Source organism: Malaclemys terrapin, chromosome 13 (genome assembly GCF_027887155.1).
Source record: "Malaclemys terrapin pileata isolate rMalTer1 chromosome 13, rMalTer1.hap1, whole genome shotgun sequence".
In the NCBI taxonomy this organism is placed as follows: Eukaryota; Metazoa; Chordata; order Testudines; family Emydidae; genus Malaclemys; species Malaclemys terrapin.
Genome location: NC_071517.1, coordinates 40,825,083 through 40,852,378, shown reverse-complemented (window position 1 = coordinate 40,852,378; position 27,296 = coordinate 40,825,083). Strand labels below are relative to the sequence as shown.

The 27,296-nt window shown below is 52.7% G+C and overlaps 1 protein-coding gene across 6 annotated transcripts; it reads left to right on the top strand.

Moving 5' to 3' along the window:
- The first annotated feature begins 344 nt into the window (after positions 1-344).
- On the top strand, positions 345-16,348 carry LOC128847503 (serine/threonine-protein phosphatase 1 regulatory subunit 10-like). 6 transcript variants are annotated; one of them, XM_054046975.1, is made up of 18 exons: positions 345-542; positions 2,128-2,323; positions 3,459-3,546; positions 4,155-4,340; positions 5,830-5,956; positions 7,405-7,518; positions 9,399-9,504; positions 9,959-10,068; positions 10,324-10,424; positions 10,662-10,809; positions 11,163-11,315; positions 11,587-11,833; positions 12,327-12,402; positions 12,742-13,191; positions 13,677-13,788; positions 14,193-14,294; positions 14,650-14,742; positions 15,274-16,348. In XM_054046975.1, exons 2-18 carry the CDS (start codon positions 2,259-2,261, stop codon positions 15,381-15,383), a joined length of 2,388 nt encoding a protein of 795 aa, XP_053902950.1. In that variant the 5' UTR covers positions 345-542; positions 2,128-2,258; the 3' UTR covers positions 15,384-16,348. The 6 variants fall into 6 exon arrangements, with proteins under 6 accessions (XP_053902950.1, XP_053902947.1, XP_053902948.1 ...); XM_054046972.1 differs by having other exon boundaries at positions 346-542; positions 14,650-14,898; XM_054046973.1 differs by having other exon boundaries at positions 346-542; positions 906-2,323; positions 14,650-14,898.
- Positions 16,349-27,296: the final 10,948 nt, after the last annotated feature.

Below are 27,296 nucleotides of genomic sequence, written 5' to 3'. Positions count from 1 at the left end.
AGCCACTGAATAGGGGCTTATTGAACCAGCCCTCTTCCTGCCTCAGTTTCCCCATCTATACAATGCTTGTGTATCTCTTCACATTACAGTCTATGGAGGACGAGGCCCCATGGGCTGAGCTTTGAGCAGCCGCAAAAATTTGTTTGAGAGAACCCCTGGGCTAGGTGTCGTGATGGGAGCCTGTGAGTGGAAGAGGAGCCGGACACAGAGATGCTGCAGCGCGGTGGGTTTATCGCTAGGACCCAGGAGCAGCTGGGAGGCGGCTCTGGGGGGAGCGATCGCTGGGCTCAGGCCCGGCAGCAGGAAGTGACTCGCAGCCGCTGCGGGGACTCTGGCTCCAGGCTCCCGGCGAGATCCCCGAGCCCCGGCGGCTGGTGCTGGGAGCCCGGAGCCCGGAGCCCGGGCTGCAGCCGGGAGAGGGGAATCTCCAGCAGGGCCCTTCCCGCTGCTCCCCAGGAGCCTCTCCCAGGGCAGAGCCCCCAGCCCGGCCAGGCCCCTTCCCGGCCCGGCCCCTGCCCCAGGGGGCCCCGCTCGGAGGGAAGGTGAGAGAGACCCGCCCCCCCCCCGTCACCCCCGGGCTGCAGGGGGAGGTTTGGCCCCAGGCTGCTCCCAGCGGAGCTGGCTGCGATTCCCGCCCTGGGCCCGGGAAAGGGGCCGCCAGCTCCCGGTGTGTGCGGGGCGGGGGGAGCCCGGGAAAAAGACAAGTGGGGAGCAGGTGGGGGGTGAGAGCCGGGGCACAGACCCTGCCAGGCAGGGCCGGGGGGGGAAACCCAGGAAAATGAGGGGCAGAGGGGATAAAAGTTCCTCCAGATGGGTTTAGCCAGCTGCAGTGGTTGCAAAAAAAAAAAGGGGGGGGGGCGGGGCTTTTCCTCCCCCGTTTACCAGATCTAACTCCCATTTCCCAGGGCCGTGTCCTTAAAGGCCCAGTGCATCGCAGAACCCGGACAGGGCCGCTCCCCCCTGTATAAGATGTTACTGAGCTGCTAAAGGAGACTTGATCCAATGAAATATTTACAGACACCCCCACAAAGATCTCACTGTCACACCTGCTTCGAATGTTTAAAGAATCCAGGTCTCAGTTCCTGTGTCTGTGTAAAGCCGCCCAGCGCTTCACCAGTGTGTCCCAGCCACTGTCCCTGTTCCCCGAGTTTCACTCCTCTTGGAATCCAGTCTGGGCAGTTTCACTCCTGCACATTAGTTCCTTCTGAAAATATTCTTTTTATTACTCTGAGCTCTTCATCCTAAGCTTCATCAGCGTTGTGCGGAGGGACGTCAATCTGCCATGGAATTCATATTTGTAATGGCAAATCATCATGGGAAATATGAATAGTTGCGAGTAGCTTCAGCAATCGCATCTCCCGGGGACACTGTAACAGTTCCTGTTTCTATTGTAATGTTGTAATTTGAGGGCAGTGCTGACTGATTTCACGGGCTGGTCTCAAACCTCATCAAACAAATGAAGTGAGCTTAATATGTTTTTGTTACACCTGCCAGACTGCGTCACACCTTTGTGAGCATCGCAGTCACAGACTCACCAATATGACCATCCCCATGTACGACGGGGTAACAGACAATGCCATCTGTCCAAGTTACATTTCCCTGGCAGTGCCTAGTTACAAGGCAAATATCCACACACACGCCCTCCCTTCCTGAGCACACATTGCTCCCAGTTTACGTTGGATTTATTAAAAAAAGAGAAATAACAATGAGGAGTCCTTGTGGCAACTTAGAGACTAACACATTTATTTGGGGATAAGCTTTCGTGGTTCTAGCCCATGAAATAAGTTTGTTAGTCTCTAAAGTGCCACAAGGACTCCTGGTTGTTTTTGCTGATACAGACTAAAACGGCTTGTAAAAGCAAAGTCAAGTGGGCCTAAACTCTTGTCAAGGTAACTGTGTCTGTGATAAAAGGACAGGAGGGGTGATGAGGAAGCTCAGAGAAATGCAATTGCAACAGCTAACCGTAAGGAAGCCGCTAACCACAGAAGGAAAAAAACACACCTGTTTGGACTAGAAAATCTTTTTGCTGTGTTACTAACAAGGAAGCATTAATGAGCAAGTGTGCTCATCTGGATGTTGCTATAGATCTATATAAGCTTCTGTGTTCTTTTTTTCTTTGTGGAACAGCTCGGAGCGTTGCTTCTCAGCTGTCTCTCCCTGCATGCTTGTATTATAATAAAGGAGCCGCCGGCTGTTCTGATCTAAACACAATGCGTGGTTAATTTCCATGACAATTTCTTGTGCCATGACTCGGATCCATGGTATACCGCCGAACCGGAGGACCGCGGACCGTTCCCCACCGGACCCGGGCGCCATCTGAAAGGTGAGAGACCTTTTAAATCTCTATTTTGGGTTTCCGGTGGAGGACTGCCCGTAGGCTCTGGGTTTGGGTGAGTTGCGTGCTGGATCCGGACCCTTTTGCTGCCAGACACGCCTGATGCCCTCCTGTATTGCCCCAGGAAGAGCCACGGGTGTTGCTAGGTAGGACTTTCTGTGTGTGTGCGCGTTTGAGTGAAGATCACAGGGAGACCCCCAGAGCTCTCTGCAAAGCCCATAAGCTCATGGCCGGAGATGTCTCTAAAGCAAGCCCTGTGACTGTAACTAGTAGGGCTGAAAAAAGGGTCCTGCCCGAGGCAGGGTGGCTCTGCATGGCCTGACTGGCGAGGGGCCTGCCTGGGTCTAGGATTGTGTGACCCCCCATCCTTTTCCCCATCCTCGGACAGTCCATGAGCTCTGTTCGATCCTCTGGACTGGAGTAAGGCGCATTATCCGCTCCAGAACCAAGATCGGGGGAGACCTCCTTTTCCGTAACCTCTTTCCTCCCTTTCCCCTCCCCGCCTGAAGGCGGTCTATGAGCCACTGACTGGTCTGACCATTTCGCCTGAAGCATCAGAGTGAGCGGCGCCATTCTCTCTGAGACTAGCCGACGCTCTTTGCAGAAGGGGGTGTAGGAGGTTCGTGGACGTCCTCAATAAGCCTTTCCTGTGTGAGTGACCAGAGTGAAAATCGGAGGTGGTGGGTCCAAAATGATCCCCGTCCTGCCAAAAGGCACTCCCGTGTACTACATGCACACAAATTACAGTCCTTTCACTTGCAAGTTTCTGGAGAAATGGAATTGGTCTATCAGAGATGACCCAAAATTACAGTTTCCCTCAGAGGGAAGTTTTGACCTTGACAAGATTGTGCACCTCAGAGGCGCACTTCTGGCCAATAAGGTTGGGCAAGGCCAGTTTAATGCATATTTTGATTTATATGGAAAAATGGAAAAACAGCGTCGTGAATCTCAAATGAGGAGTCTTAAGTCCCCCACAGTGGCCTCTTTGATTCTGCTCTTTTTCTAGCATTTGGCTCAGAGATGCTGTTACTGGGAGGGTCTGAAGAGCCTGGGGGGAATCGGGGTGTGACATGGACTCCAGCTCCTTCTGTAACCTCCCCCATCGCCCCTCTCGCCCCGACAGGCGGAGGAATCACGTCCACATTTCACTCCAGATCGTCTCGTCTGCCAGGAGACAGGGAAGGGAAATGGCTGTGATGGAGCCAGCTCAGGTAGGGGATTTTCAGGGAGCTGCTGGGAAGGGGGAGAGAGAAGCAGGGAGGAGACAGGGTGTGATAAACCTGCTGATTTTCTGAGTAGGACCATTGGCGGCAGTGGGGGAGAGGGACATTCACCCGTGTGGCAGGGCAGGGGTAAACCCCTTTTGAACCCTGCCAAAATGCTGGCTGTGGCCTGTTTTCTGGCCTGGAGACCGGGGGCAGAGTCACAGGTATTCAGCAGGGAGCCCAGCTGCAAGCCCTAACGAGGGCTGGCCCAGAGGAGCGTGCTGAGCTAAGTGCTGGCAGCGGGGCTGAGGCACCAGGAAGGCTGTAAAAGCCCTGGGCAAAGCTCAATCAGGAGGCGAGCCTGAGAGGGGACAGGAGGGCAGTGTTGCGGTCTCCTTACCCAGTAAGGAAGCCTCAAGGACCAGGAGACCCTGGGGAGGGTCTGGGGGTCTCTATCTGTCAGGGGATCTGGGAACTGCACCAGCACTGTAAATAAAGACACGGGTGAACCAGCAAAAGAAGGCGTGGAGGACTCTACTACACCAGCCCAAACACAGAGGGTGGAAACCTGCGTGGACCCTGTGACCCTGGGGGCTTGTCCGGGATCTCCCTAGTTACGGCTATTTGTGGCTGCCGTGGGGGAGACCTTGAAGTGGCTGGTGAGCACCGTGCAGGAGATGCAGCAGGCCCAGCAGGCGGACAGACAGGCGCTGATGACATGGCAGGCGGACCAACAACGGGCCCTTCAGGAGTTCATCGGGGAGCAGTCGGCAGCCCAGCAGCAGATGCTACAGAGGGTGGTGAGTCCGGCATCTGGGGATGGAACCAGGCCGCCAAAGTGGGGGCTTTGCAAGATGAGTCCCACGGATGACCCCGATGTGTTCCTGGGGACATTCGAACGGGTGGCTATGGTGGCCAGTTGGGAGCAGGCAACCTGGGCCTTGCGGCTAGCCCTGTACCTGGGGGGAGAGGCCCAAGCCGCATTGGGCGAAACCCAGGCGAGGGACTATGATGAGGTAAAGGCCACAATGCTGGACCGGGTAGGACTCTCAACCGAGAGATACCGTCAGTGGTTCCGGGCGGGCCCGCTGGACGGAGGGTCTGCGGCCCAGGGCATTCACCCAGAGACTGACCGATTGGGCCACCCACTGGCTGAGGCCCACAGCCCAAACCACGGAGGAGGTAATGGATCAAATAATCTTAGAACAATTCCTCTTGGGGCTCCCGGTGCAGGTGTGGTTCTGAAAATATCATCCAGCCCAGGTGGCGGATGCCGTCCCGCTAACAGAAGAATATGTAGAAGCAGAGGGGCCCAGGCGGGTGGTGAAGCCCAGTAAGGGGGCAGGACCAGGAGGAAGCCCGCTGGACGCTGCTCCCAAGAGGGGGTCAGACCCGGGGCCAGCCTGCAGTCGGGCCATAAGAAACAGGACTGTCCACAAATGGAGTGTGGGCTGCGGACTTTTGTGGGTGGACTGGGGGACGGAGGAGATCGGGGAGACAGCCCCTGACTATGATACCAGTGTTGCTGGGGGGGGGGGGGGGAAGAGCCCCAGAGGGGGGTAGTAGACTCCGCCTCCACCTGCTCACTGGTGTGGAAGGGATTAGTTAAGCCGCACTGGGTGATTCCAGGGGCAAAATGACCCTGCTGTCCATGGGGACACCCAGAGGTATGAGATGGCCCGGGCGCCTATGGAGGCCCAGGAACGCTTCCTGTGGCAACGGGTAGGATTAGTAAAGAACTTGCCCTACCCTGCCCTACTGGGAGGCGATTGGGGACCCCCATCGGGTGAAGCCCGGAGCCGGCATGGGGAGCCGGAGGAAGGGGGTAGGGGACACCCAATAGAAGGAGCAGAGGGGGGTGAAGAGAGGGTCGAACCCCAACAAGTACAAGGACCCCCCCTCCTGTGGTGCTGGGGGAAGGGGGCAGAAGGGAAAGAAAACTAGACAACAAGCCGAGCACCTCAAGGAATGTTGGCTGTGTGGCACCAAAGGACCCTCCGGCAGGAGTGCCGGGAGTGTGGCTCTCAGGGAACCGAAGGAGATAAAGACCAGGGGGCGGGGGAACCAAAACCAGAGTGGGGGTACCCGGGCCAGCAGGCACTGCCAGACCAAGTCTGTGGTCTCTGCCGTGCCAAGCCTCCTGAAGCCTCCTGGCTGCTCTGAACAGTAGGGGTCTGATTTTGCTACTCTGGCCCTCCCAGAGCTTTGAGTTTTTATTTCCTTTCCCTGTGACTAGTGGGTTTGTGACTGGGGCAGCAGGTGCTGAGCGGGGGACTCTTGTTGTTTCAGATGCCGGTGACCTTCGAGGATGTGGCTGTGTATTTCACCCAGGGGCAGTGGGCTCTGCTGGACCCCACTCAGAGAGCCCTCTACAGGGACGTCATGCAGGAGAATTATGAGATGGTGACCTCGCTGGGTAAGGGATTCCTGTCCCCTTGGTTATTAGAAGCTGTGGGGTCTGCGTGTCAGACTCTGGTCAGGTTCTTCCCTGGTGAGTTAGATCAGAGGCGAATGGGTTCCATAATGCACAGCTGCCATGTGAGAGACTTGCATCTTCGTGCCCTCTCCAGTGGGATACAGGTGTCAAAAACTAAAGGACATGCTAGCAAATCTCCATCCCTCCATGTTTCAAAGGGACAGAATTTGTTCATTGTCCTGTCTGTATTGATTCCCAGTCACACACAGAATCCCTGTTCACCTCCCTTCTTCGAAATAGCTCCAGCCATGGGGAGGGCTCTGGGCTCTGCAGGTTTAGAAATAGGCAAAGGTTTAACACCAGAGCTGTGTGTGTGTCAGCAAGTCCCCCAGAGAGCACAGATCCTGGGAACTCCTAGTGAGGGTGTAAAAATTCCTGTCACCTCCCCAGACACCTGCCTCCCCCAAGGCGGCTCAGTGACCATGTTCCTGTCCTCTTAGGTTCCATATTCCCACCAGCAGAGCACGGGGACAGGTTCCGTTCACACAATGCCCTTTGTGACAGACACTCCCCCAATGCTCCATGCGCCTTGTATGAAGAGTTCAGTCACAGAGACCCCCTTGGGACTGTAACCTGATGTGCTGAAATGACCACTGAGCCCGTTTTCCCTGCCAGCTTGGGCCCCCAGTACCCTCTCTTGTTGAACCAGACACGCTAACCTGCTACAGCACAGATTCAGGGTCCGGGCTACGCCCCCAAGCTGCAAATCTTAACTGAAAACAGCACAGCAAGATACCTATCTCCAGCACTCAGATACCCAGCCCCAATAGGATCTAAACCCCAGATAAATCCGTCGTACTCTGTATAAAGGTTATACAGGGTAACTTCCTAAGTGTTCACCCTCTTTATCACTAAAAGAGTGAGATGCACAAATTGTTTGCCCCCTCCCCACCAGTAACAATTACTTACATTGGGTTTATTAATACGCAAAATGTATTAAGTATAAAAAGTAGTTGTTTTAAGTAATAGAACAAAGAAAGTCACTAAGCAAAATAAAGCAAACATGCAAGGCTCAGCTTAATACGCTAAGAAACTGGTTACAAATAATAATTTCTTACCCTCACATAAGTTTCCGTAAGTTTTTCACAGACTAGACTTGTTTCTAATCTGGGCCCAATCCTTTCCCCTGTTCAGTATCTGTTAGTTGCAGCAGACATCTTGGGTGATAAGCAGGGGTCTCCTCACTTAATTTTAAATCCAAGAATGATGCATACATCCAAATAGGAAAACCATATTCAGTAGATTACAACCTTTCCAATGATCCCTTAAATGGGACCTTTTGCATAAAGCATGTTCCAGTTATGTCATATTCATAATGATAAGCATATTTTCAGCATATGGAGCACCCCGTAACACCCGGATATGGTCTGATTTCACCCCCTGCGCAGGATTTCCCATTCCCAAACCTGAACTGATCACCTGGCTGGAACGAGGGGAAGAGCCGTGGGTGCCCGATCTCCAGGTCTGCGAGGAAAGAGAGATCCCGAGAGGCGCCCACACAGGTGAGGACTGACACAGAAACCATCTGGGGAATGAAGGAAAAAGTTGCAGGAGTTTCCTTTCCAGATTTCCTTCCCTGTGAGTGTTTAGGTGAGAAGTGGAGGCAGAATCCAATTGTTCAGTCTTTGTGTTCGGTTTTCCCTTTGTGCTATTCCTCTTTCTCCCCAGCACAATGACTCCTGTCTGGATTATCTCTCTCCCAGCTCATCATGAGAGAATGAGTGAGAATGAAGAGGAGAATCATGATGCAGAAGTTCCTGGTAAAGTGGAATCACAGGAGACCTTTATGGGAAGTGCTGCATGGAATTTTTTCCACTGCTTGGAACAGGGAGAAGCCTGGGAAAATGGGCAGAGGTCAGAGAGGCTGCTGGGTAACCACCTGGGAAACCACCCAGAGAAGCTGCTGGGAAACCACCTAGGGCAGAAAGTGGCTGAATCTATTAACTGTGGGGGAGGAGACAAGGATCCCAGAGCTCAGCAGACAAGGAAGAGACACCCTGGCACTGCCTGCAGTGTGGGAAAAGATTCATTCCGAGCTCACAGCTTGTAACACATCAAACAATCCATACTGGAGAGAAATCCTCCCAATGCTTGAACCGTGGGGAAAGCTTCAATAACCGCTTAGACTTTAATAACCATGGGAGACGCCACACAGAAGAAAAACCCTCTCAATGCCTTCAGTGCAGGAAATGTTTCATTTGGAAGTCAGAACTAATTACACATCAGAGAATCCACACACGAGAGCCCACATAAGTGTTTCGTCTGTGGGAAAAGTTTTTCATGTGTTGGTCAGATCTTGTTAAACATCAGGGAATCCACACTGGAGAGAGACCCCATAAGTGTTTGGATTGTGGGAAAAGTTTCAGAATCAGATCATCCCTTGTTTTACATCAGAGGATCCACACAGGAGAGAGACCCCATAAGTGCTTGGACTGTGGAAAATGTTTCACACAGAGATCACACCTCACTAAACATGGGAGAATCCACACAAGGTCTAAACTTCTGTGACACGGGGCCAGAAAGGGTTAAGCAACTTGCAGGCTAATTGACCCAGATTCACCCTTTAGACACATGTTAGAAATGTGTGTAAATGGAAATTAGGGCCCTTCCACATTAGATAACCTAGAGTTTTGAAATGTAAACTTTTATGGTTAAAGAACTGGAAGAAGATATTAATTGTATTAGTCTATGTTTAGTCACATCTTGTTAGAGGTTCACAGTGTAACGAAAGGGTTCCTGTCTAGGGCTGTATGTTAAATCTGAGATGGAAAGGAAATATTAACATATAGATAAAACTTGGGTGTAATACTGTCATTGGTAAACTGTGTATTAACTGCTTTATGGATAGTTACCTTATTTTAATCCATGTAATTAATTACCATCGATGTTTAGGAAATAGAAGGTTACTTGAAAAGCCTATTGTTCACCTGATGAAGTGAATCTGAAAGAGACTCTTTGCAAGTCTAATGCACCATCTCTGCAGTGAAACTGACCTAAGGACTCTATTCATCTCTGCATGAGATGGGATAGCTCAGTGGTTTGAGCGTTGGCCTGCTAAACCCAGGGTTGAGAGTTTAATCCTTGAGGGGGCCATGTAGGGATCTGGGGTAAAAATCTGTCTGGGGATTGGTCCTGCTTTGAGCAGGGGGTTGGACTAGATGACCTCCTGAGGTCCCTTCCAATCCTGATAATCTATGAGTTATTTCCTGTGAGGCTTGCCACCTGGACATAACACATGGCCAGTTGGTGGCTGCATTTCTCTGCTGCGTGACCAATCCCAACATAAAAATCCTTTGGGATCCTTGCAGATGAGATACTATGGAAATCTGTGGGGCTTATCCCCTTGCTGTATTCTACTAAGCTGAGTTTTGCTTTGCCGTAGGGTTGGAATTGGCAACTCCCTCGCTGGTTCCTCTGAAGAAGAACCTCAGCGCTGTAGTGGTGTCTGAAAAACACAACCTGAAGCCGATGCCGATGAAGAGGCAGAGGTTGGTCTGAGCATCCTGCCCTGCGCTGGGGAAAGCGTCCAGACCTTGCGCCTGTGGCTTCCTCTGTCTGCCTCACCTTTACACTCTGTTCCTCAGCCCTGAGAAGCACTCTGTGTGGAACTGGGAGGCAGGACTCCTGGGCTCTATCCCTGGATCTGGGAGGGGAGTTGGATCTAGTGGGTTACAGTGTGGGGAGCTGGGAGGCAGGACTGAGTGCTGAGGGCATTTGCCCGAGGCCCTGTGTGTAGTACGGGTCCAGCATTGGTAACCTTCCCCAAGCCGCCCCTGCTTGCCCCTTCAGCCCCCTGCAAAGCAGCCCTAGGGTTGTGCTGTGCTTTCTCTGCTCTTCATGCCAGATCATCACGTGATCTGGGCTTGCCTGCTCCTTGCCTGATCCCTTTCCTGGGCCGTGGCCTCAGCGTCTCAGTGCCGTGTCTGCTTTTCCCTCTCACAGCACGTCCGCCCCCTCTGGAGACAATCCACCAGTAGAGAAGAAATACAAACCTCTGAACACCACCCCCAACAGCACCAAGGAAATCAAAGTCAAGATCATCCCCGTGCAACGTGAGTACATTTGAGGCCCCAGTAGTCAGGATGCCTGGGTTCGGTCCTCAGCATTGGGCGGGGAGTGAGGTCTAGTTGGTGAGAGTAGCGGGGTTGCAGGGGTGGGTCTGAGAGTCAGGACTCTTGGTTCTATCCCTGGTTCTGGGATGGGAGTGGGGTATAGCATGGGGGAGGGGTAGGATTATATGTGAAGTTGCAGGTGTGTGGAGCTTTCAGTTTGTGTAACCTCTTTTGTTCCCCCCCCATTCTCTGCAGCAATGGAGGGCTTGGGCTTCCCCGATGCCCTTAACTCTGCCCCCATCCCGGGGATCAAGATCGAAAAGAAAAAGAACGTCTTGTCTCCTACAGCAGCCAAGGTACAAACACCTCTGGGTGGGGGATGGTGGGTTAGCGTGGGGAGGGCTGAGAGGCAGGACCCCTTGGTTCTGTCCCCAGCTCGGGGTGTGGGGGGATCTGGTTGGTTAGAGCAGGGGTCTGGGAGGCAGGACCCCTGGGTTCTGACTTCAGCAATGAGAGGGGAGTGGGGTCTGGTGCAGGGGCTGGGAGTTACTGGTTCACTTCCCACTGATCCCACATTTCTCTCTGTGTCCCAGGCGAGCCCCTTTGAAGGGAAGCCAGCCCCAGAAGCGAGCGCTGCTAAACCATCCTCACCAGAACCCGCTACTGCATCTGAGCTGATGGAGGTGGATCGGCCCGGTACCCCTGTGCCGGCAGTAGAGGTCCCAGAGCTGATGGAGACCGGTAAGGATGGGGAAGGCGTTAGAGCCAATGGGTTCTGTTGTGCTAACCCTGGGCGGGTGGTAGGTGTCAGCCCAACATCCTGGCTGTGTTGGATCAGACCTGATGTTGCCACCCAGGAGGCCATAAAACCTGTAATGCTTGTGGCCGGGTGTGCCGTGCCAGCTGGGATACAGCTGCCTTGGTGGGGGGGAGGAGGGGCAGCCTCTGTGTCAGCTTAACTGTGGGGCTGGCAGGGCTGTCTTCACCTGGGGGTCCTGGGTTGGCTCAGGAGGCATTGGTGCCGGTTGTTAGATCCAGGCTCTGTGGTGTGTGTTTGTCTGATCGCTGAGCCGCTCTGTGTCCCGTCCCCGCAGCCTCGTCCGAGCAGAACTCAGACACCAAGCCGTCCGAGAGCGCCGCTGACTCCACGCGGCTCACCAAGAAGGGTAAGAAGAAGACAGTGAGCTGGCCTGAAGAGAGCAAGCTGCGGGAGTACTTCTACTTCGAGCTGGATGATACTGAGCGAGGTGAGTACTGGGGCAGGGGCCTTTCCCTCTAGGGGGCACCAGCTCCCATCTATCGCCAGGGGACTGGGGCAGGGGGCCTTTCTCTCTAGGGGGTGCCAGCTCTGCTCCAGCACCAGGGGACTACCTGGCTTCTGCAGGTGGGAAAAGGGATACGAGGCCTTTGAACTCCTATTACGGAGTGGGGGTGTCGCACCCTTCCCATCGGCTGGATGGCAGTGACCTGTCTGTCCCCTGACTAAACCCCTCCCCATTTCTTCTCCTCCCCCGGCAGTCAACCTGAACAAGATCAAGGACTTTGGCGAGGCAGCCAAGCGGGAGATGCTGAAGGACCGGCAAGCCTTCGAGACGGCGCGCCGGCTCAGCCACAGTGCCATGGAAAATGAAGTGCCCTGGGTTTACCCCAAGCTCATCGACCTGCCTAGCTCCCTGGTGCAGCCGGGCAGCGGCAGCCACGAGAAGTTCACCCAGGCCAAGAGGGAGAAGGGCATCCTGCCGGAGATCTTCCTCTTCAAGGAGTGGTGGGTGTGTCCCTGGGGGGCAGGGTGAGAGGTTGGAAGGATACTGGGGGCGAGGCCGGGGCACCATTTCCCAGTTGCGCAATGTAGGCTCTTTGTCCTCCTCTAATGGCTGCACCGTGCAACAGCCAGTGTGTCAAATTTAAGGCCACCTACCTGAATCCAGCATGGCTCTGTCCCTCTCTAGCGGCATATGAGGCGGCTGCTGCCTCTGAGCCTGTCGACCTGGTTGTTTGACTCAGGGAACACAGAGGTCCCAGCAGATGACCCCACCAGGGGCCTCTCTAGGTTGCTGGGCACCAGGATCCCCTCTGACCCTTCTATCTTTGCTTCCCATGGCTGGTGGATGCTGGCTGGGTGTGTGGACCTGGCCTGTGAGGCTGTGCTGGGAGCTAAGAGGCGGGGGGGCATCAGGCTGTGCTGAGAGCCCCATAATGGGGGGCTACGACCACGTCTCTTGGTGCTGAGATCTGACCAGCATTTCTCCTCTCCGCAGCATTCCAGATAGTCCCCACGAACCCGACCCAGAGTCTTACGAACCCCTGCCGCCCAAACTCATCCCGCTCGACAAGGTACATCTGGCCCAGGGCCCCGGGTTCTCTACCCTGCTTTGGGGGACAGAAGGAGGGGGCCTGTTGGGATAGAGCGGGGGGATTGGTAGTCAGGACTCCTGGGTTTGCTCCTCACTGTGGAAGGGGTCTAGGGGTTAGAGCAAGGGGTTCATATCCCAGCTCACTGGGGGCCCTTCCCCACTCTGTGTCTCTGTCTACCTGTATAAACAGGGATGGGATAGAGAAAGGCAAAGGCCCAGGAACCTATGCGTCCAGCCATGACCCCCAGCCCCTGAGGCTGGGGCGTCCTCCCTGCCCTCAGCCCGTCCTGACTCCAGTGTCTCCTCTGTCCCCACTCAGGAATGCACCATGGACGAGGCCGCTCACCAGGAAGGACTCGACCCGGCCACCATCTCGCAGTCTCCCGACGAAGCCGGGGCCTCCAAGCTGCCCCCAGTGCTGGCCAACCTGATGCCAGCCCCCACTCCCCCCCAGAGCCCTCAGGGCCAGGGCCGGCTCCAGCATTTTTGCCACCCCAAGCCAAAAAAAAAAAAAAAAAAAAGCCGCAATCGGCGGCGGCAGTTCAGGAAACAAAACAAAACAAAAGCCGCGATCGTGATCGGCGGCGACAATTCCTTCATTCCGAGCGGGAGTGAGGGACCTGCTGCCCCCGAATTGCCGCACGTGCCGCCCCTTTCCCTTGGCCGCCCCAAGCAGCTGCTTGTTAAGCTGGTGCCTGGAGCCGGCCCTGCTCAGGGCCCCAACCCCAGCTCCTCCATGAACGTGCAGGAGATCCTCTCCTCCATCATGGTAATTGGAGCTGCCATGTAGCCTGACTGACCCTATAGGCTCCCTGTCATGGGAGGCTCCACCACCAAAAGGGTAAACTCTGTGCTGCTCTGTGGGTGGGGCCTCCCTGGCCCATCTATCCCCAGAGCGGGCCATTGCTTACCCCCTTCCACCCCACCACTGCTGGAGCAGACCATTGGCCTGGTCTCCCTGCCTCCAGCTTGGTTGACGGTCCAGCGTTTTAGGGGGAAGGGGAAACTCAGATAATGCACCAATTGAGCAATAGTTGGGGTTCGGGGATGCGTGTTGGGGGGTGGTACTCTTTCCTGTCACCCCCTTCTCCCAAAGTGGTTGGGTCAAGCCAGCCCCTGGCCCCAGCTAGAGGGGCTAATGGACTAGCACAGCACCCTAGAGTTAGAAGTCAGAGAGAGCTGGGGGGGGTGTAGTGTGGGGGAGGAGGGACACTCTGTCTAACCCTGCCCCTCCTGTCTCCCTTCCCTGCACAGCGCGGGCCCAACAACCACAAGACGGAGGAGCTAATGAAGCAGCCGGATTACTCGGACAAGATCAAACACTTGCTTGGCAACCTCCAGCCACAGCCCCTGGGGCCCTCAGGAGGTAAGAGACCTGTTGGGAGGCACTGACCCTGTTCCCACCTCCTGCTGGTAGGAGAAAATCATGTCCTGCCGGTTGCCTTCTGGCTTCTGTTTCTTTGCCTTCTGTCTGTCTCGATGGGGCGCCTGGAACTTCTAAACCATCAGCTCTTACAGCTCTAGGGGCTCTGGCAGGCGGGTAATCTGAAGGACGTGACCTTGCTTGGTTCGAATGGCTGTGGCCAGGGGAGAGCTGGTGCACCCAGCATCCTGATGACATCATGGGTGTGCGAGTGCATGTCTGTGATTTCCTGCTCTGGGGGTTCCAGGAGAGGTGGTCCTGTAAACGTGTCCTGGGTTAGAATGGGAAGGGATGGGAAGTGTAACCCCATTGGCTGTATTTGACCCCTCTGCTCTCTTGTCTTCCAGTACCCCATGGGCTGCTGGGCCCAGGGCTCCTCGCCAATGGATTCCCACCTGGACCAAAGAACATGCAGCATTTCCCTCCTGAGGGGCCAGGACCCATGCCTGGTAAGCAGGGAGCTACCATCTTCTGGGGCTGGGGTGGGGTGAGGGGTGGGGGGACTGTCAACCTTCAGCTGGAGTGTGCCGGAGTCAGTAGGGACTGCTGACCCCAGTGCGGTGCTAGGGGGCGCTGTGCTGCAAGGAGCAGGTGGAGGCTCAGTAGGGGACACTGTCCTGGCAGTCTGTGCTGGCACCAATACCCCAGTATGGTGCTAAGGGGCTCTGTGCTGCAGAGTGGGGGGCTCAGTAAGAGGTACCGTGTGGCATGGAGTAGGGTGGGGGTTCGGCAGCAGGTGTCTTTTTGCCCTTGGTGCTCAGACAGGGGGTCTCTAATCTTTGTGCCTCTCTTCCCCGCCCCTAGGTCCTCATGGTGGCCCTGGGGGTCCCAACATGCCCCCAGGTCCCGGCATGCCTGGTGGGCCCAGGATGATGGGCCCTCCCTCTCCCCAGAAAGGCGAGTTCTGGGATCCCCCTGATGGCGGAATGCGAGGAAACCCCCAGGGGGGTATGCGAGGGGGTGGCCCCAGCCCAGGGCCCGGCCCAGGCCCTTTCCACCGGGGGCGAGGTGGGGAGCCCCCCTTCCAGGGTCATGATGGAGGCTACAGAAAAGGTAATTGCAGGGGGCTTGGTTTGCCCTCTAGGGGGAGCAGAGGGCCATGGCTTTGAAATGGCCCTGCCCCTTTGTGGGAGGGGCCTGTGAGTGCCCCCTCCACTCCCCCATTTTTATCCAGCAGGTGGCGTGGGCCGATGGGAGAGACCCAGCATGCATTGCACCCATTCAATCCTGCAGGCCCTGCTCCTTGGGGGCGGGGCCCAGAGTGGCAGAGAGCCCCCTGTAGGCCTGTGAGAACAAGGAAGACCGTTTCAGCTGCAGCATTGCATGCTGGGAGCTGTAGTTTCTTCCCCATCCCCATCCCTGCTCTGCCACCCCTCTGGCCATGCCCTGCCATCGTGGCTGACCTGTGCCCCGTTTTCTCTCACGCAGACATGTCAAGCCGCCCCGTGTGTCGCCACTTCAAGTTGAAAGGCAGCTGCAGGTACGAGAACAACTGTGCCTTCTACCATCCTGGAGTGAACGGGCCGCCCCTGCCATAGCGCCCGGGGCCCTCCCCCCAGCCCGCCGACGTCCTGTGAAACCGCCCAACACAGCCGCCCCCGCTTCACGGACTCTGGGGTGCCAGCTGTCGGACTTGGGCTGCGGCCACCACATATGGCTTCTGTGAGGCCTTGTAACACCCAGGGGGGGGAAGGAGCAACCCCCCCTGACGGCTGCTGCGACTGAGAAACCACTGCGCGGGGAATTCCCCCTGCCACTCCGCTCCCTCCTGTGTTTTAACATGATGGTGGCGCTGATGGGACATGACTCCGCGCCCCCCCAGTGACTTTTTGCAAGCACAAGAGCAGCCGCCTGCTCTGGGACCTGGGGATGAGGGGGGCAAAGCGGGTTGTTAACACTGTGTATATCTCTGTGGAGCCAGCAAAGGTGTAAAGGGGGGGGTTGCCTGGCTGCCCTACCCGGCTCCGGGCTGCGATCTGTCCGCAGGTTCGCCTGCTGCAGACCTACTCTGAAGACATTGTGCCTGGGGAGCCTTGGCCCTGGGGAGCAGCCGGCCACACTGCTCGGCTCCCCCAGAAATACTGCCCTCCTCGGGCACGTGGTCCGGAGACTTCTCCCTCCATCTGGCAGCAGCAGGATACCAGTCCTTCGGTTGGGGAGGAGAGGGGTCCCTTAACCACTGCCCCCCACCCACTGAGCAAAGGGGGTGCTTGTTAACTCCACCCCCTCAATGGGGTCATTGTAGATAAATCTCTGCATTAAGCATCTTCACATAACTTTCATATGACTTTTTGTATTATGTCTCTTCATATAACCTTGTATTAAGCCTATCCACATATAACCTCTATTTTCATACAACTTTGTATGAAGTCCTTTGATCTAGGAACTTTGTATCAGATCTGTGGGAGAAAACAAACCTTCACTCTGCATTTGTAAGCAACAAGGCAGAGACAGTTTATTCAAGCAATTGGAAGGGAAGATTGCAGTTGGACAGGGGGGTCCCCTTGCCTAGGGTTACCATACGTCCTCTTTTTCCCGGACATGTCCGGCTTTTCGGCAGTCAAACCCCCGTCCGGGGGGAATTGCCAAAAAGCAGAACATGTCCGGGAAAATGGCGGCTCTGTTTAAGAGCCCGGCTGCCTGAACGCTACCGGCTTCGGGCAGCCCCGTGCCTGGAGACCCTGCGCCGCCGGAGCCCGGGAGGGGAAGTGCCCGGCTGGGGGCGCAGGGTCTGGAGGCACGGGGCTGCCCGAAGCCGGTAGCTCTCGGGCAGCCCGGCTCTTAAATAGAGCCGCGGGGACTGGAGCCTCCAGCCGCCGGGGCTGTGTGTAACTGACACAGTGTCAGTTACACAGAGCCCCAGCCGCTGGAGGCTCTGTTTAAGAGCCGGGCTGCCCCAGCGCTACCGGCTTCGGGCAGCCCGGTGCCTGGAGACCCTGCGCCCCCAGCCGGGCACTTCCCCTCCCGGGCTCCGGCGGCGCAGGGTCTGGAGGCACGGGGGCTGCCCAAAGCCGGTAGCGCTGGGGCAGTCCGGCTCTTAAACAGAGCCTAAGAGGAGCAGAGCCTCCAGCTGTGGAGGCTCTGCTCCTCTTCGGCTCTGTGTAACTTATACAGTGTATAAGAGTAACTTATACAGTGTTACGCAGAGCCGCCGGAGCCCTGGAGGGGAAGTGCCCGGCTGGGGGCACAGGGTCCGGAGGCAAGGGGGCTGCCCAAAGCCCGAGCGCTACCGGCTTCACGGTTTGCTGGGCAGCCTCCAGACCCTGCGCCCCCGGCTGGGCGCTTCCCCTCCCGGGCACCAGCTGCGCTGGGGAAGCGCCGGCTGGGGGCGCAGGGTCTGGGGGCTGCCCGGGAAACTGTGATGCTGGTAGCACTGGGGCAGCCCTTTCCCCCCGGCTGGGAGTGGGAGGGAGGAGGGGGCGGAGTTAGGGTGGGGGAAGGGGTGGAGTTGGGGCGGGGCTAGGGTGGGGAAATGGGCGGGGCCATGGCCCGTGGAGGGTCCTCTTTTTTTATTTATGAGATATGGTAACCCTACCCTTGCCCTTAGCAAATCTTTGAAAAACAAGCAATTTAAGACAAGTATTTATACACTCCCATTACATCCATCAACGGCCAACAGCTGTGTCCTGTTTATACATTTTTCTTTCTGATATTTTACTTATTTCAACGGTTCCTGCTAAAGTCAGCATTCCATTTTTATCTGAAGGCAAGGCTAAAACAGCATCCCTTGCACTTTCCCACTTGCACAAGTCCTGCTGTTACGAGTCTTGCGTGGTTAGGGTTAGCCTGACTTTTGCTCTATCTTTAACAAAACTAAGATGGCTACGCTTAAATCTCCTTTTTTGCTTTTAGCACAACTATTCTTTTTAAACCTTTATTTGTATTAGATCTTGTATTTTTGATTTTAAATTAAATGGATTAGCCTTATAAGCTTTGGATGTAATGATAATGTGTGATTAGTATGGACATGGAAGGTATTTTTGTTGTTACGTTTTTTACAACAACAATAACATTTCTAAACTAAACAAAAGCAATAAGTATTAACATTTTTATTGTAATAATATGATGGGGTTGTTTTGTAGCCTTAGTTACATAATCCAATACATTATAATTAGTACATAAGGTAGATACTTTATAGGTTGTATGAAAAACGTGTTTTTTAATTTGATCTATGTTTTGAAGCACATGGATTTAACCTTTGTAATTTAGAAATTTTTTTTGAACCTTTTGGTAGGAGTGAAAGTAGGTTTTAGAATTGGTCGGGTATTAAGATGGTTCAATTAAAAGGTGTTTGAAACCTAAGGGCTAATTGTAGGACTCTATCCACAGGCCAATAGATAATATGATTTTTCCACACCAGTGGTGAGATTAAAATGTATGTCTTGCAAAGTGGTGGCCTTAACATTTACACAGCTGTTATTAGTTTGGAAGAGCAGGTGTTTTGTTAGGGGAGTTTTTTGTTCCATACTCTTCCAACAAACGTTGTTCTGGACCGTGACAACATTTTCATGCTTTAGCTTTTGTATATACAGAAACTGTGGGGGTTTTAAAGGCCAAAGTGTTTAATGGCTTTTTTTTTATTTAAACATTGGGTGTTATTTTAGGAGCACTGACTATAAATTGGCTAGGCATACCAGGTGGTTTAATTATTTAATTTCACATGCATTTTTTTCACGGACCCAGCAGGATTTGATAGGTGGGAGCCCACACCCCTTCAACCGGCCCATAAGCTAGGAAGGAGCACTGTGACTGCCTGCACTTTTACCCTGAAAACCTCCAAGTAGGTCTCCATGGCCACAAATTAGATGGTACTCCTGAAGCATTAGTAAGGGCAGTGGGCCAAGTCTGATGCTTAAGATTACTCTGAATGGCCATGAGCTGGTCATTTAGGAAATCCCGAATCTCTGGACAGACCTGGTCTCACGACAACTTCTTTTCCGCCCCAGTGATATTCAGTACCATCTCTGTTAGCAGTTCCTGGGTCATCGAACTAAGGGCGGAGATAACCCAGGTGCAGGCTGAAATTGGTAAATTACATGTTAACTGTGCTTAGTAATAAGACCCGTGGCTTTTTTTGGCTGCCGTAGTTTTTATCATGTAATTGGGTAACCAAATAACAATAAGGACCCCTTTTATCTGACATACTACAGACCCCGGGAACGGTAGTTATATTAACCCTGCTATGAAACCCACTATTCTTAATTTTGGATTCTTGAGGCTCATTTGTAGTGATATTATATACTTTTATCTTTACTGACCCGTCTGTTTTTCACTTAATTGTTCGCTCATGTGGGATATTCTGAACCTTTAAATATTTTTTTGAAAAAAAAATTTTAATAGATTACTAAGGTGTGAAGGCTTTGGCCATTGGGCTTCATTAGAATATATGGTATTGTCTGTATTTGGGTATGTTACATGGGGTGGTAGTGGAAAAAATGGTGGGGGCAGTCGCAGAAGGTGCCTTTGGTATTTGTTATCTGAAAGCCAATTAGGGAGGGCAATACATGCTGAAGGTACTTGGCCAAAAACACAGGGCACAGCCTGTGGAATAAACCCCAAAGTTCAAGGGGAGAGGGATAGCTCAGTGGTTTGAGCATTGGCCTGCTAAACCCAGGGTTATGAGTTCAATCCTTGAGAGGGCCACTTAGGGGTCTGGGGCAAAAATCAGTACTTGGTCCTGCTAGTGAAGGCAGGGTGCTGGACTCAATGACCTTTCAGTTCTATGAGATAGGTATAATCCCAACCATGGGTCCCACAAGTTTCTCCCTGCCAGTGTATAATTTTGTATTTATTTATTTATTTATTTATTACCAGGGCCAGTTTTTAATGTCTTTTGTAGTCAGGAATCCCTGGACTTTGGCAGTTTCAGCAGAGCGAGCATTCCTTCTTTCCTGGAGCAGTCATGGTTTAGTACCATGCAGGGGAGAGGTTACCAGCACCTTATCCTGTGGTATTTTGTTTTTTTTAGCAGATGTTGGATGTATGGTGGTTTTGTCAGTGGACAAGGCAGAGGTTACTAGCACTTCACCTTGTCCTTGTCTCCTGCTGTCCAGAAGGAGGAAAATAAATACCAGCAGAAGAGAGAGACTGATCCACAGTCGGAGTGGGATTATCTCTAGGCGGAAGGGCCTTTTTGCAGTGAGAAGCATGGGTCCAGGCAGTCAGTCCTTGGCACTTCACAGCGGTGTTGGTAGTTAGCAGGTAAGGCCCTTTCCAGCGTGGGGCCAGAGCAGTCTTTCGCTGATGGACCTTTATGTAGACCCAGTCTCCTGGTTTTAACGAATGATAGGGTTGCTTAGGATCCTTGGGTAGTGCTTCTTTCACCTGTGAATAAAGAAACCTAGCACATTTTATTAATGCCTGGCAGTAATTAAGCATTGTATTACAATGAAGGATTTTGCAGGCTTAAAGCAGCAAGAGCGGCCCCACTACTCCTGTTCAGGGTATCCCTGGGTTCTCGCTATTACTTCCTGTCCAGGTATTTTGCTGGGGCCCCTCTGTGGCAGTCTAAACCGGCTTTCTGTGGTCTTTTTTAGGATTCCAAAACAACGCGGTTTCAGGGACATGAAGCTTGGCTCCCCCTTTCACTATTTTGTCTGTTTTTTATTTTTGCAGCCCCTAATCTTTGTGTTTTGTAGGGTTACCATTCGTCCGGATTCCCCCGCACATATCCGGCTTTTTGAGTTAAAAATAGCGTCCGGGGGGAATTTGTAAATGTCCAGACTTCCCCCCCATGCAGAGCGCGCGCGGCTGATGGCATCCGGTCGGATGGTGCCACTTACATGGGGCTCCGACAGCCAGAGAGAGCCCCTTCTCTGTTTCCCCCTCCTCTTCCCTGCAGCTGAGATCACTCTCTCCCTCCCTGCATTCGCCGTCCGTTCACATCGGGCCTCTGGCAGTCTGGAGCTCCTCCCCCTGCTCCTCCTCCCCTGCTGCCCAGCGTGCCGCCCCGGCATGCTGGTCTGAGCGGCACGGTAAACGGGCCAGGGGGTCGGAGAAGGGGCAGGGAGGTTCTGGAGGGGGCAGTCGAGACAGGGAGCGGGGGGGGGAGGGTCGGGAGTTCTGGGGGGGGCTTTTTGGGGGTGGGGGTGTGGATAAGGTTTTGGGCAGTCAGGGTACAGGTAGTGGGTAGGGTCTCAGGACAGTTAGGGGACAAGGAACAGGGAGGCTTAGGTAGGGGGTGGGGTTCTGGAGGGCAGTTAGGAGCAGGGGTCGCAGGAGGGGTAGTCAGGGGACAAGGAGCGGGGGGGTGTTTGGGAGTTCGGGGGGGGCTGTCAGGGGGCAGGGGTGGGGAGAGGGATCGGAGCCGTCAGGGAACATGGAGCAGAGGGGTTTAGATGGGTTGGGAATTCTGGGGGGGGAGCTGTCAGGGGGTGGGGAGTGGTTGGATGGGGCGTGGGAGTCCCAGGGGTCTGTCTGGGGGTGGGGGTGTGGATAAGGGTTGGGACAGTAAGGGGACAGGTAGGGGGTAGGGTCCTAGGCAGCCAGTTAGGATGGGGGGAGGGTCTCAGGAGGGGGCAGTCAGGGGACAAGGAGCGGGGGGAGGGTTGGGGGGTTCTGAGGGGGGCGGGAAGTGGGAGGGAGTGGAAGGGGCAGGGCTAGGGCAGGACGGGGGCGGGGCTCCTCCCACCATCTTTTTTGCTTGCTGAAATATGGTAACCCTATGTTTTGTTTTGTTTTTTCTGCTGGCCTTGCTGTTTTGCAGAGTTGTGCAGCTGGATTTCTCTTTTTTATGTCCGCTCGGGCACATTCAAGCCCCCCTCTTTCTTGGCTGTTAGCCAAGTCTTGGCTGTGAGCAGTGTCCTTGGGCATCTTATCTTCAGACTGAGCTTGCTAGCTGCAGTGTTGAGCCAACTCATTCTCTGCGTTTTCCTTTTTGGTTTCTTGTAACCTACAAAGGAAACTTTCACTTTTCACTTACACACCTTTTTTTTTTTTTTTTTTAAGAATTAACACATACACATTGCCCATTATACAGTACTTTAGTCTTATTTAATTTATGCCACATACACCCTTCTAGTGAAATGCCTTTATTACAGAGCTTTGGAGCAACAAGCCAGGACAAGCACACCCACTTTTGAGGAGTCCACTCGGTACAACCTCTGGTGTTTAATAGCTTTTCTTTCTTCCCAACCCTCTGGCTTAAGATCCAGGGTAGCCAGAAGGATCCCATGTGCAATATGGGGAGTGGGCTAACTTTTTATGTCGTTGCTTCCAAAGTCTGTTGGTGTGCAATTTTAACATTTTTTTCAATTAAGAGGTCTGGCCAGTTAATTTCTTTTTTTACTTTAGCAAGTGCATTAGAACTTTAGTGTATCATGTACCCTGATATTATCCAAAACACCTGTGTTCCAAGTTGGATAAATCAAGTATTTGCATTTTGGTTTAACCCTTTCATTTGATTTTGAACTAGGCTGTCCTGTAGAAAAATTAAACACAATAATTGTAGCCATATGACAAAGAACACAAAACACATTTTCTATTGTGTCAGTAAATTCATGGTATGTTGGATTGCTCTGGCTTTCTCTCTTTTTTTGAAAGACAAAAAGAACATATAAATAAAATAATAAATAAAATAAATTAATGGAGATAGGATATCTCCTAGAACTGGAAGGGACCTTGAAAGGTCATCGAGTCCAGCCCCCTGCCTTCACTAGCAGGACCTAGTCTACCCCTTCACTATGTCTACGCCTTTTGGGGCGATCAGTCATTGCTTAAAATATTTTTTTATACAAATACCCTTGCTGATTGCAGGCAAAACAGAAGAATTACCCCCATATTTTTCTGTGTTTAGTTTTATAGGCAGGCCAGGTTTTAGTGGCTTTTACCTTGACCAGTTAGGTAATTTGCATTAACACAAATGTTTTCTGGTTTGCTTTTGGATCCAAAGCCATTCACAAAATAAAACTCTTACTTAAAAGGGACACAATTAACCTTTACCAGAGTTCTGATTGCCTTTTACTTTTAACTTCTGCTTTCAAAATGCACAGCGATCTGAAAAGGAAAACACCACCTCTTGTAGCCCCTTAGAGCCTAATAGGATTGTAATTAAGTAGCACTGTATATTTACTTTCCTTTTTTACAATATAGACTGCAGATGTTTGTTTGTTTTTTCTTAACATCCCTTTTATACATTTGGGGCGGTTAAGTTCCAATAAAAACCCCTTATGTTCTTTTAGCTAATTTGACTAAGTTGTTTATAGCCAAATAATTTCAATCACATAGTCTTTTTGACTGGATTTATTTACAGACATTTCTTTGGAAAAGAGCCCATTTTTCTTTCAGAATGGCTGCAAAGAAACAAAATATTTTTTTTAGCATTTTACAAAATTCATCTGCTAAATTTTCTCCAGCGACTAGAGTTAACTTTTTACTTTTGTTTTTAAATCACTTACTTATTTCCCAAAACAACAACCAATTATATTTTCCATGCCTGTAATTACTGCTTCCCTTACTTCCATCACATTTTATTTTTTATCTGTTGTATAACTGCTTGTCTGGGCCCGATCCTGCTTTTCTCACTGAACCGTCTCTTTCCATGGGCACAAGCTTTGTTCCACTATCAGTTTAGCAAGGAGGGTGGGCTTTTCAACTAGCCCCCACCCCTCCTGGTCTCTTTCCTTAAACATTCTCACTCGCTATGGCTACCCGAGTCCTCCCCCATGAGGCTTGCCACCTGGGCAGAACATATGGCCAATGCGCGTTTTAACTGTTCAATTTCCTTTTTATGGCAGACACACTGCAGTTGTGGTGTATGCTGAGCACAAATGGTTAATTTATTTATTTTTTAACAAGTCCCTGAAGGACTTAGCCAGTGCTTCCAGGCGGGTGCGTTCGGCTTTTTTCTGCCTGGAAGTTCTGTCTCGAGGCTTGCAACTTGTCCATTTTTATCTTAAGGCAAGGCTAAAACAGCATCCCTTGCAGTTTCCCACTTGCACAAGTCCTGCTGTTACAAGTCTTGCGTGGTTAGCGTTTGCCTGATTTTTGCTCTATAACAAAACTAAGATGGCTGCACTTAAATCTCCTTTTTTCCTCTTTCACAGATCCTTATATAGAAACTTTGTATTGAACCTTGATATAATGTTATAGCCCTTAAGATAGTATAATTGAGGTAGAAGAAAAATGTCTTTTTGCTAGGAGTAGAATAAGATCTCCCCCCCACACCCCCACTTTGTAATCAATTGCCCTGTTGAATGAACGAGGTGTGAATGAGTAAAGGGTGGAAGGCAGCACCTCCAGACAGCCGCAACCCTTGGAGAGGGGATGGAATCCAGACCCAAGAACAATAAAACTTGTCAAGTGGGCTCACTAAAGAGGATCAGACATATTGATGCCTTGCCGGTTAGAAGCCAACACCTTCTTTTGGGAACACCCTCTTTGCAGCATTGGGACAACACCCAGAGAGAAGTAGCTTAAAGGACCAACGGACACAGACCCAGATTTTGAATCTGGAACAGATTTGCATGAGAGGGAAGCTGCTATAAATGTGAGGTGTCTTGCAGAGGACTCCGGGTCTCGTCTTGTCAACTTCGGAGCATCGATCTGGATCAGCAGAAACCCGGCTCCACCCCTCCCTATCTAACTCACCTGGCCAGTGAAGTTAAGGGGAGCAACTAGTTGGTAACAACAACAAGACGGAGTGTGCTTGTGTGTGTATGTGAGTGCATGAGTGTAATATAGATCATATGCATTTGATACAGTGTTGATACATGTATTACTAATAAATGTGTTTTGCCTTATTCCCCCTGAAAAGATCCTGTGCAGTACTTTAAGTACAACATCGTCTCCCCACATGCATGAGAATGAGTGAGATCAGAGCTACTCCCCTTACTGTAAAAAGAAGAACAGGAGTACTTGTGGCACCTTAGAGACTAACAAATTTATTAGAGCATAAGCTTTCGTGGACTACAGCCCACTTCTTCGGATGCATCCGAAGAAGTGGGCTGTAGTCCACGAAAGCTTATGCTCTAATAAATTTGTTAGTCTCTAAGGTGCCACAAGTACTCCTGTTTTTCTTTTTGCGGATACAGACTAACATGGCTGCTACTCTGAAACCTCCCCTTACTGTAAATACCCATCCTCACCCCACGGACTGCAAACACACGACACCCCTTGGTGCTAGCGAGTCGTTGGAGGGGGAGAGGCGTGAAGCTGTTTTCTGTGAAAATGGACTGACTTTATTGCTGTTGGCATCTGGGGACTTGGTTTGTTTCCTTTCCATTGTTTTATTTGTTTAGTCTCTCCCTGAGACATGGACTGTCCTCCCCTCACCCCACCCCCCCAATGGTGCAGCCTCCCTCTTTTGTTTTGTATATTTTGCCTATTAGTAATAAACATGGTGATTAAAAAATGGATCATCTAATTTAACCTTGGTGTCTGTGCTGGCTGGGTGGGGAAGGGACCATCTGTACAGCGGCTGGCGCGGCAGGGTCAAGGTCTGTGGCTGGAGCCCGTGGGCACTAGCGCACTACCAAGATAGGTGCCCTGCTGCAGCTTCTGTCTCTGATTGTTTCATTTTGCCACTGAAATAGGAATGAGCTGGATGCACAGGGGAGACATTTCCTCGTTCTTAAAGGCCTGCTGGTAGCTGGGATACAGCAGGGTCCTGGGAGTTGGACTCTGATTCCCACTGGCTGGGATCCCTCAATCCACCCTGACTTGGTACAGCGCTTGGAATGCTGGGATACCTACCCAGGGTGCAATGCAAGCAAAATGGTAAAGTTGCCCAACGCTTCCCTTTACAAGCCTTGTGTTCAGTTGCTTATAACTTTGCCGCGCATCATCCATTTGGGCTGAAACTTTCCATGTTGTGTGTCTGCCTCGGGTTGAATATTTGGGAGAAATTTCAGCCAAAACAGTTCAGCCATTTCCAAAAAATGAGGCTAAGGGCAAGCACCTTATTTTGCTCAAGTTAAAAATGTTATGACCCTTTCTTTGAGAAGCTCTAGTCTCCCCATATTTCAGAGCAGGGACTCAAAACTGGGCGAGGGCATAGTCTGTGTGTCAAGGCTGATGTGCTTTTAGCCAGCCCCGGGAAAAGTTTGCCTAAATGTGGCCACATCATAAGCCTTTGAAAAATTGTGGTCTGCACACGCTCACTGGAGATGCTTTAGATTTTAGCTGCTAAGTTCTCCAAACATCCTGTGTGCGCGCTCCAGCCTCGGGCTGAGCTACGCTTCCCCGCGCTTGCAGCTCTGGGCAGCCTGTGCTGGGCTCAGAGCTGGGAATGGAGAGCAGGCAGCCTCTCTCCGGTGCTCTCAGTGCCTCTCCGCTGGGCCCAGGCTGTGTGAAGAGAAACCCGCCTGATTCACATGTGGATAGGGTTACCATTCATCCGGATTTACCCGGACATGTCCTCCTTTTTGTGCTAAAAATAGCGTCCGGGGGGAATTTGTAAATCACTCAAAATGTCCGGGATTTCCCCCCTCCCCGGCAGAGCAGAGCGAGCGGCTGGGAGGGCTGCAGGAAAGTCACGGGCTGGACTCTGGAGCAACTGTAGAGGAGCTCCTCCACCCCCCACCCTCCCCGCCTCCCTCCCTGCATTCTGAGCCGGCAGCTCCTCCTCCCCTGCAGCCCAGTGCCCCGGTCCGGCAGCACTGTGCAGGGCCAGGGACCGGGTTTTGTGTTGTGCTGGGGAGTGCAGCCACGTGTCCGGCTCGCACAGAGCCCAACACCCTGTTCTGAGCAGCAGGGTAAGGGGGCCAGGGGACAGGAGAAGGGGCAGGGAGATTCTGGAGGGGGCAGTCAAGAAACGGGGGGGAGGGGTCAGGAGTTCAGGGGGGGGCTTTTTGGGGGGAGTGGAGAAAGTTTTGGGCAGTCAGGGTACAGGTAGGGGGTAGGGTCCTGGGGGGCAGTTGGGGGGGGTCTTAGGAGGGGGCAGTTAGGAGACAAGGAACAGGGAGTCTTAGGTAGGGGGTGGGGTTCTGGAGGGCAGTTAGAAGCAGGGGTCCCAGGAGGGGGCTGTCAGGGGACAAGGAGCGGGGGGGTGGGGGGCTGGGAGTTCTGGGGGGGAGCTGTCAGGGGGCAGGAGTGGGGAGAGGGATCGGAGCAGTCAGGGGACAGGGAGCAGAGGGGTTTAGATGGGTTGGGAGTTCTGGGGGGGGCTGTCAGGGGGTGGGGAGTGGTTGGATGGGGCATGGGAGTCCCAGGGGTCTGTCTGGGGGTGGGGGTGTGGATAAGGGTTGGGGCAGTCAGGGGACAAGAGGCAGGGAGGCTTAGGTAGGGGGTGGAGTCCTGGGGGGCAGTTAGGGGCAGGGGTCCCAGGAGGGGGCAGTCAGGGGACAAGGAACGGGGGGAGGGTTGGAGGTTCTGGGGGGGCGGAAAGTGGGAGGGGCAGGGGCGGGGCTAGGGCGGGGTTCCTCCCATCCTCTTTTTTGCTTGCTGAAATATGGTAACCCTACATGTGGATGGACCCTGGGGCTGAGAACCAGTCTGAAGGAGGAGGGCAGATG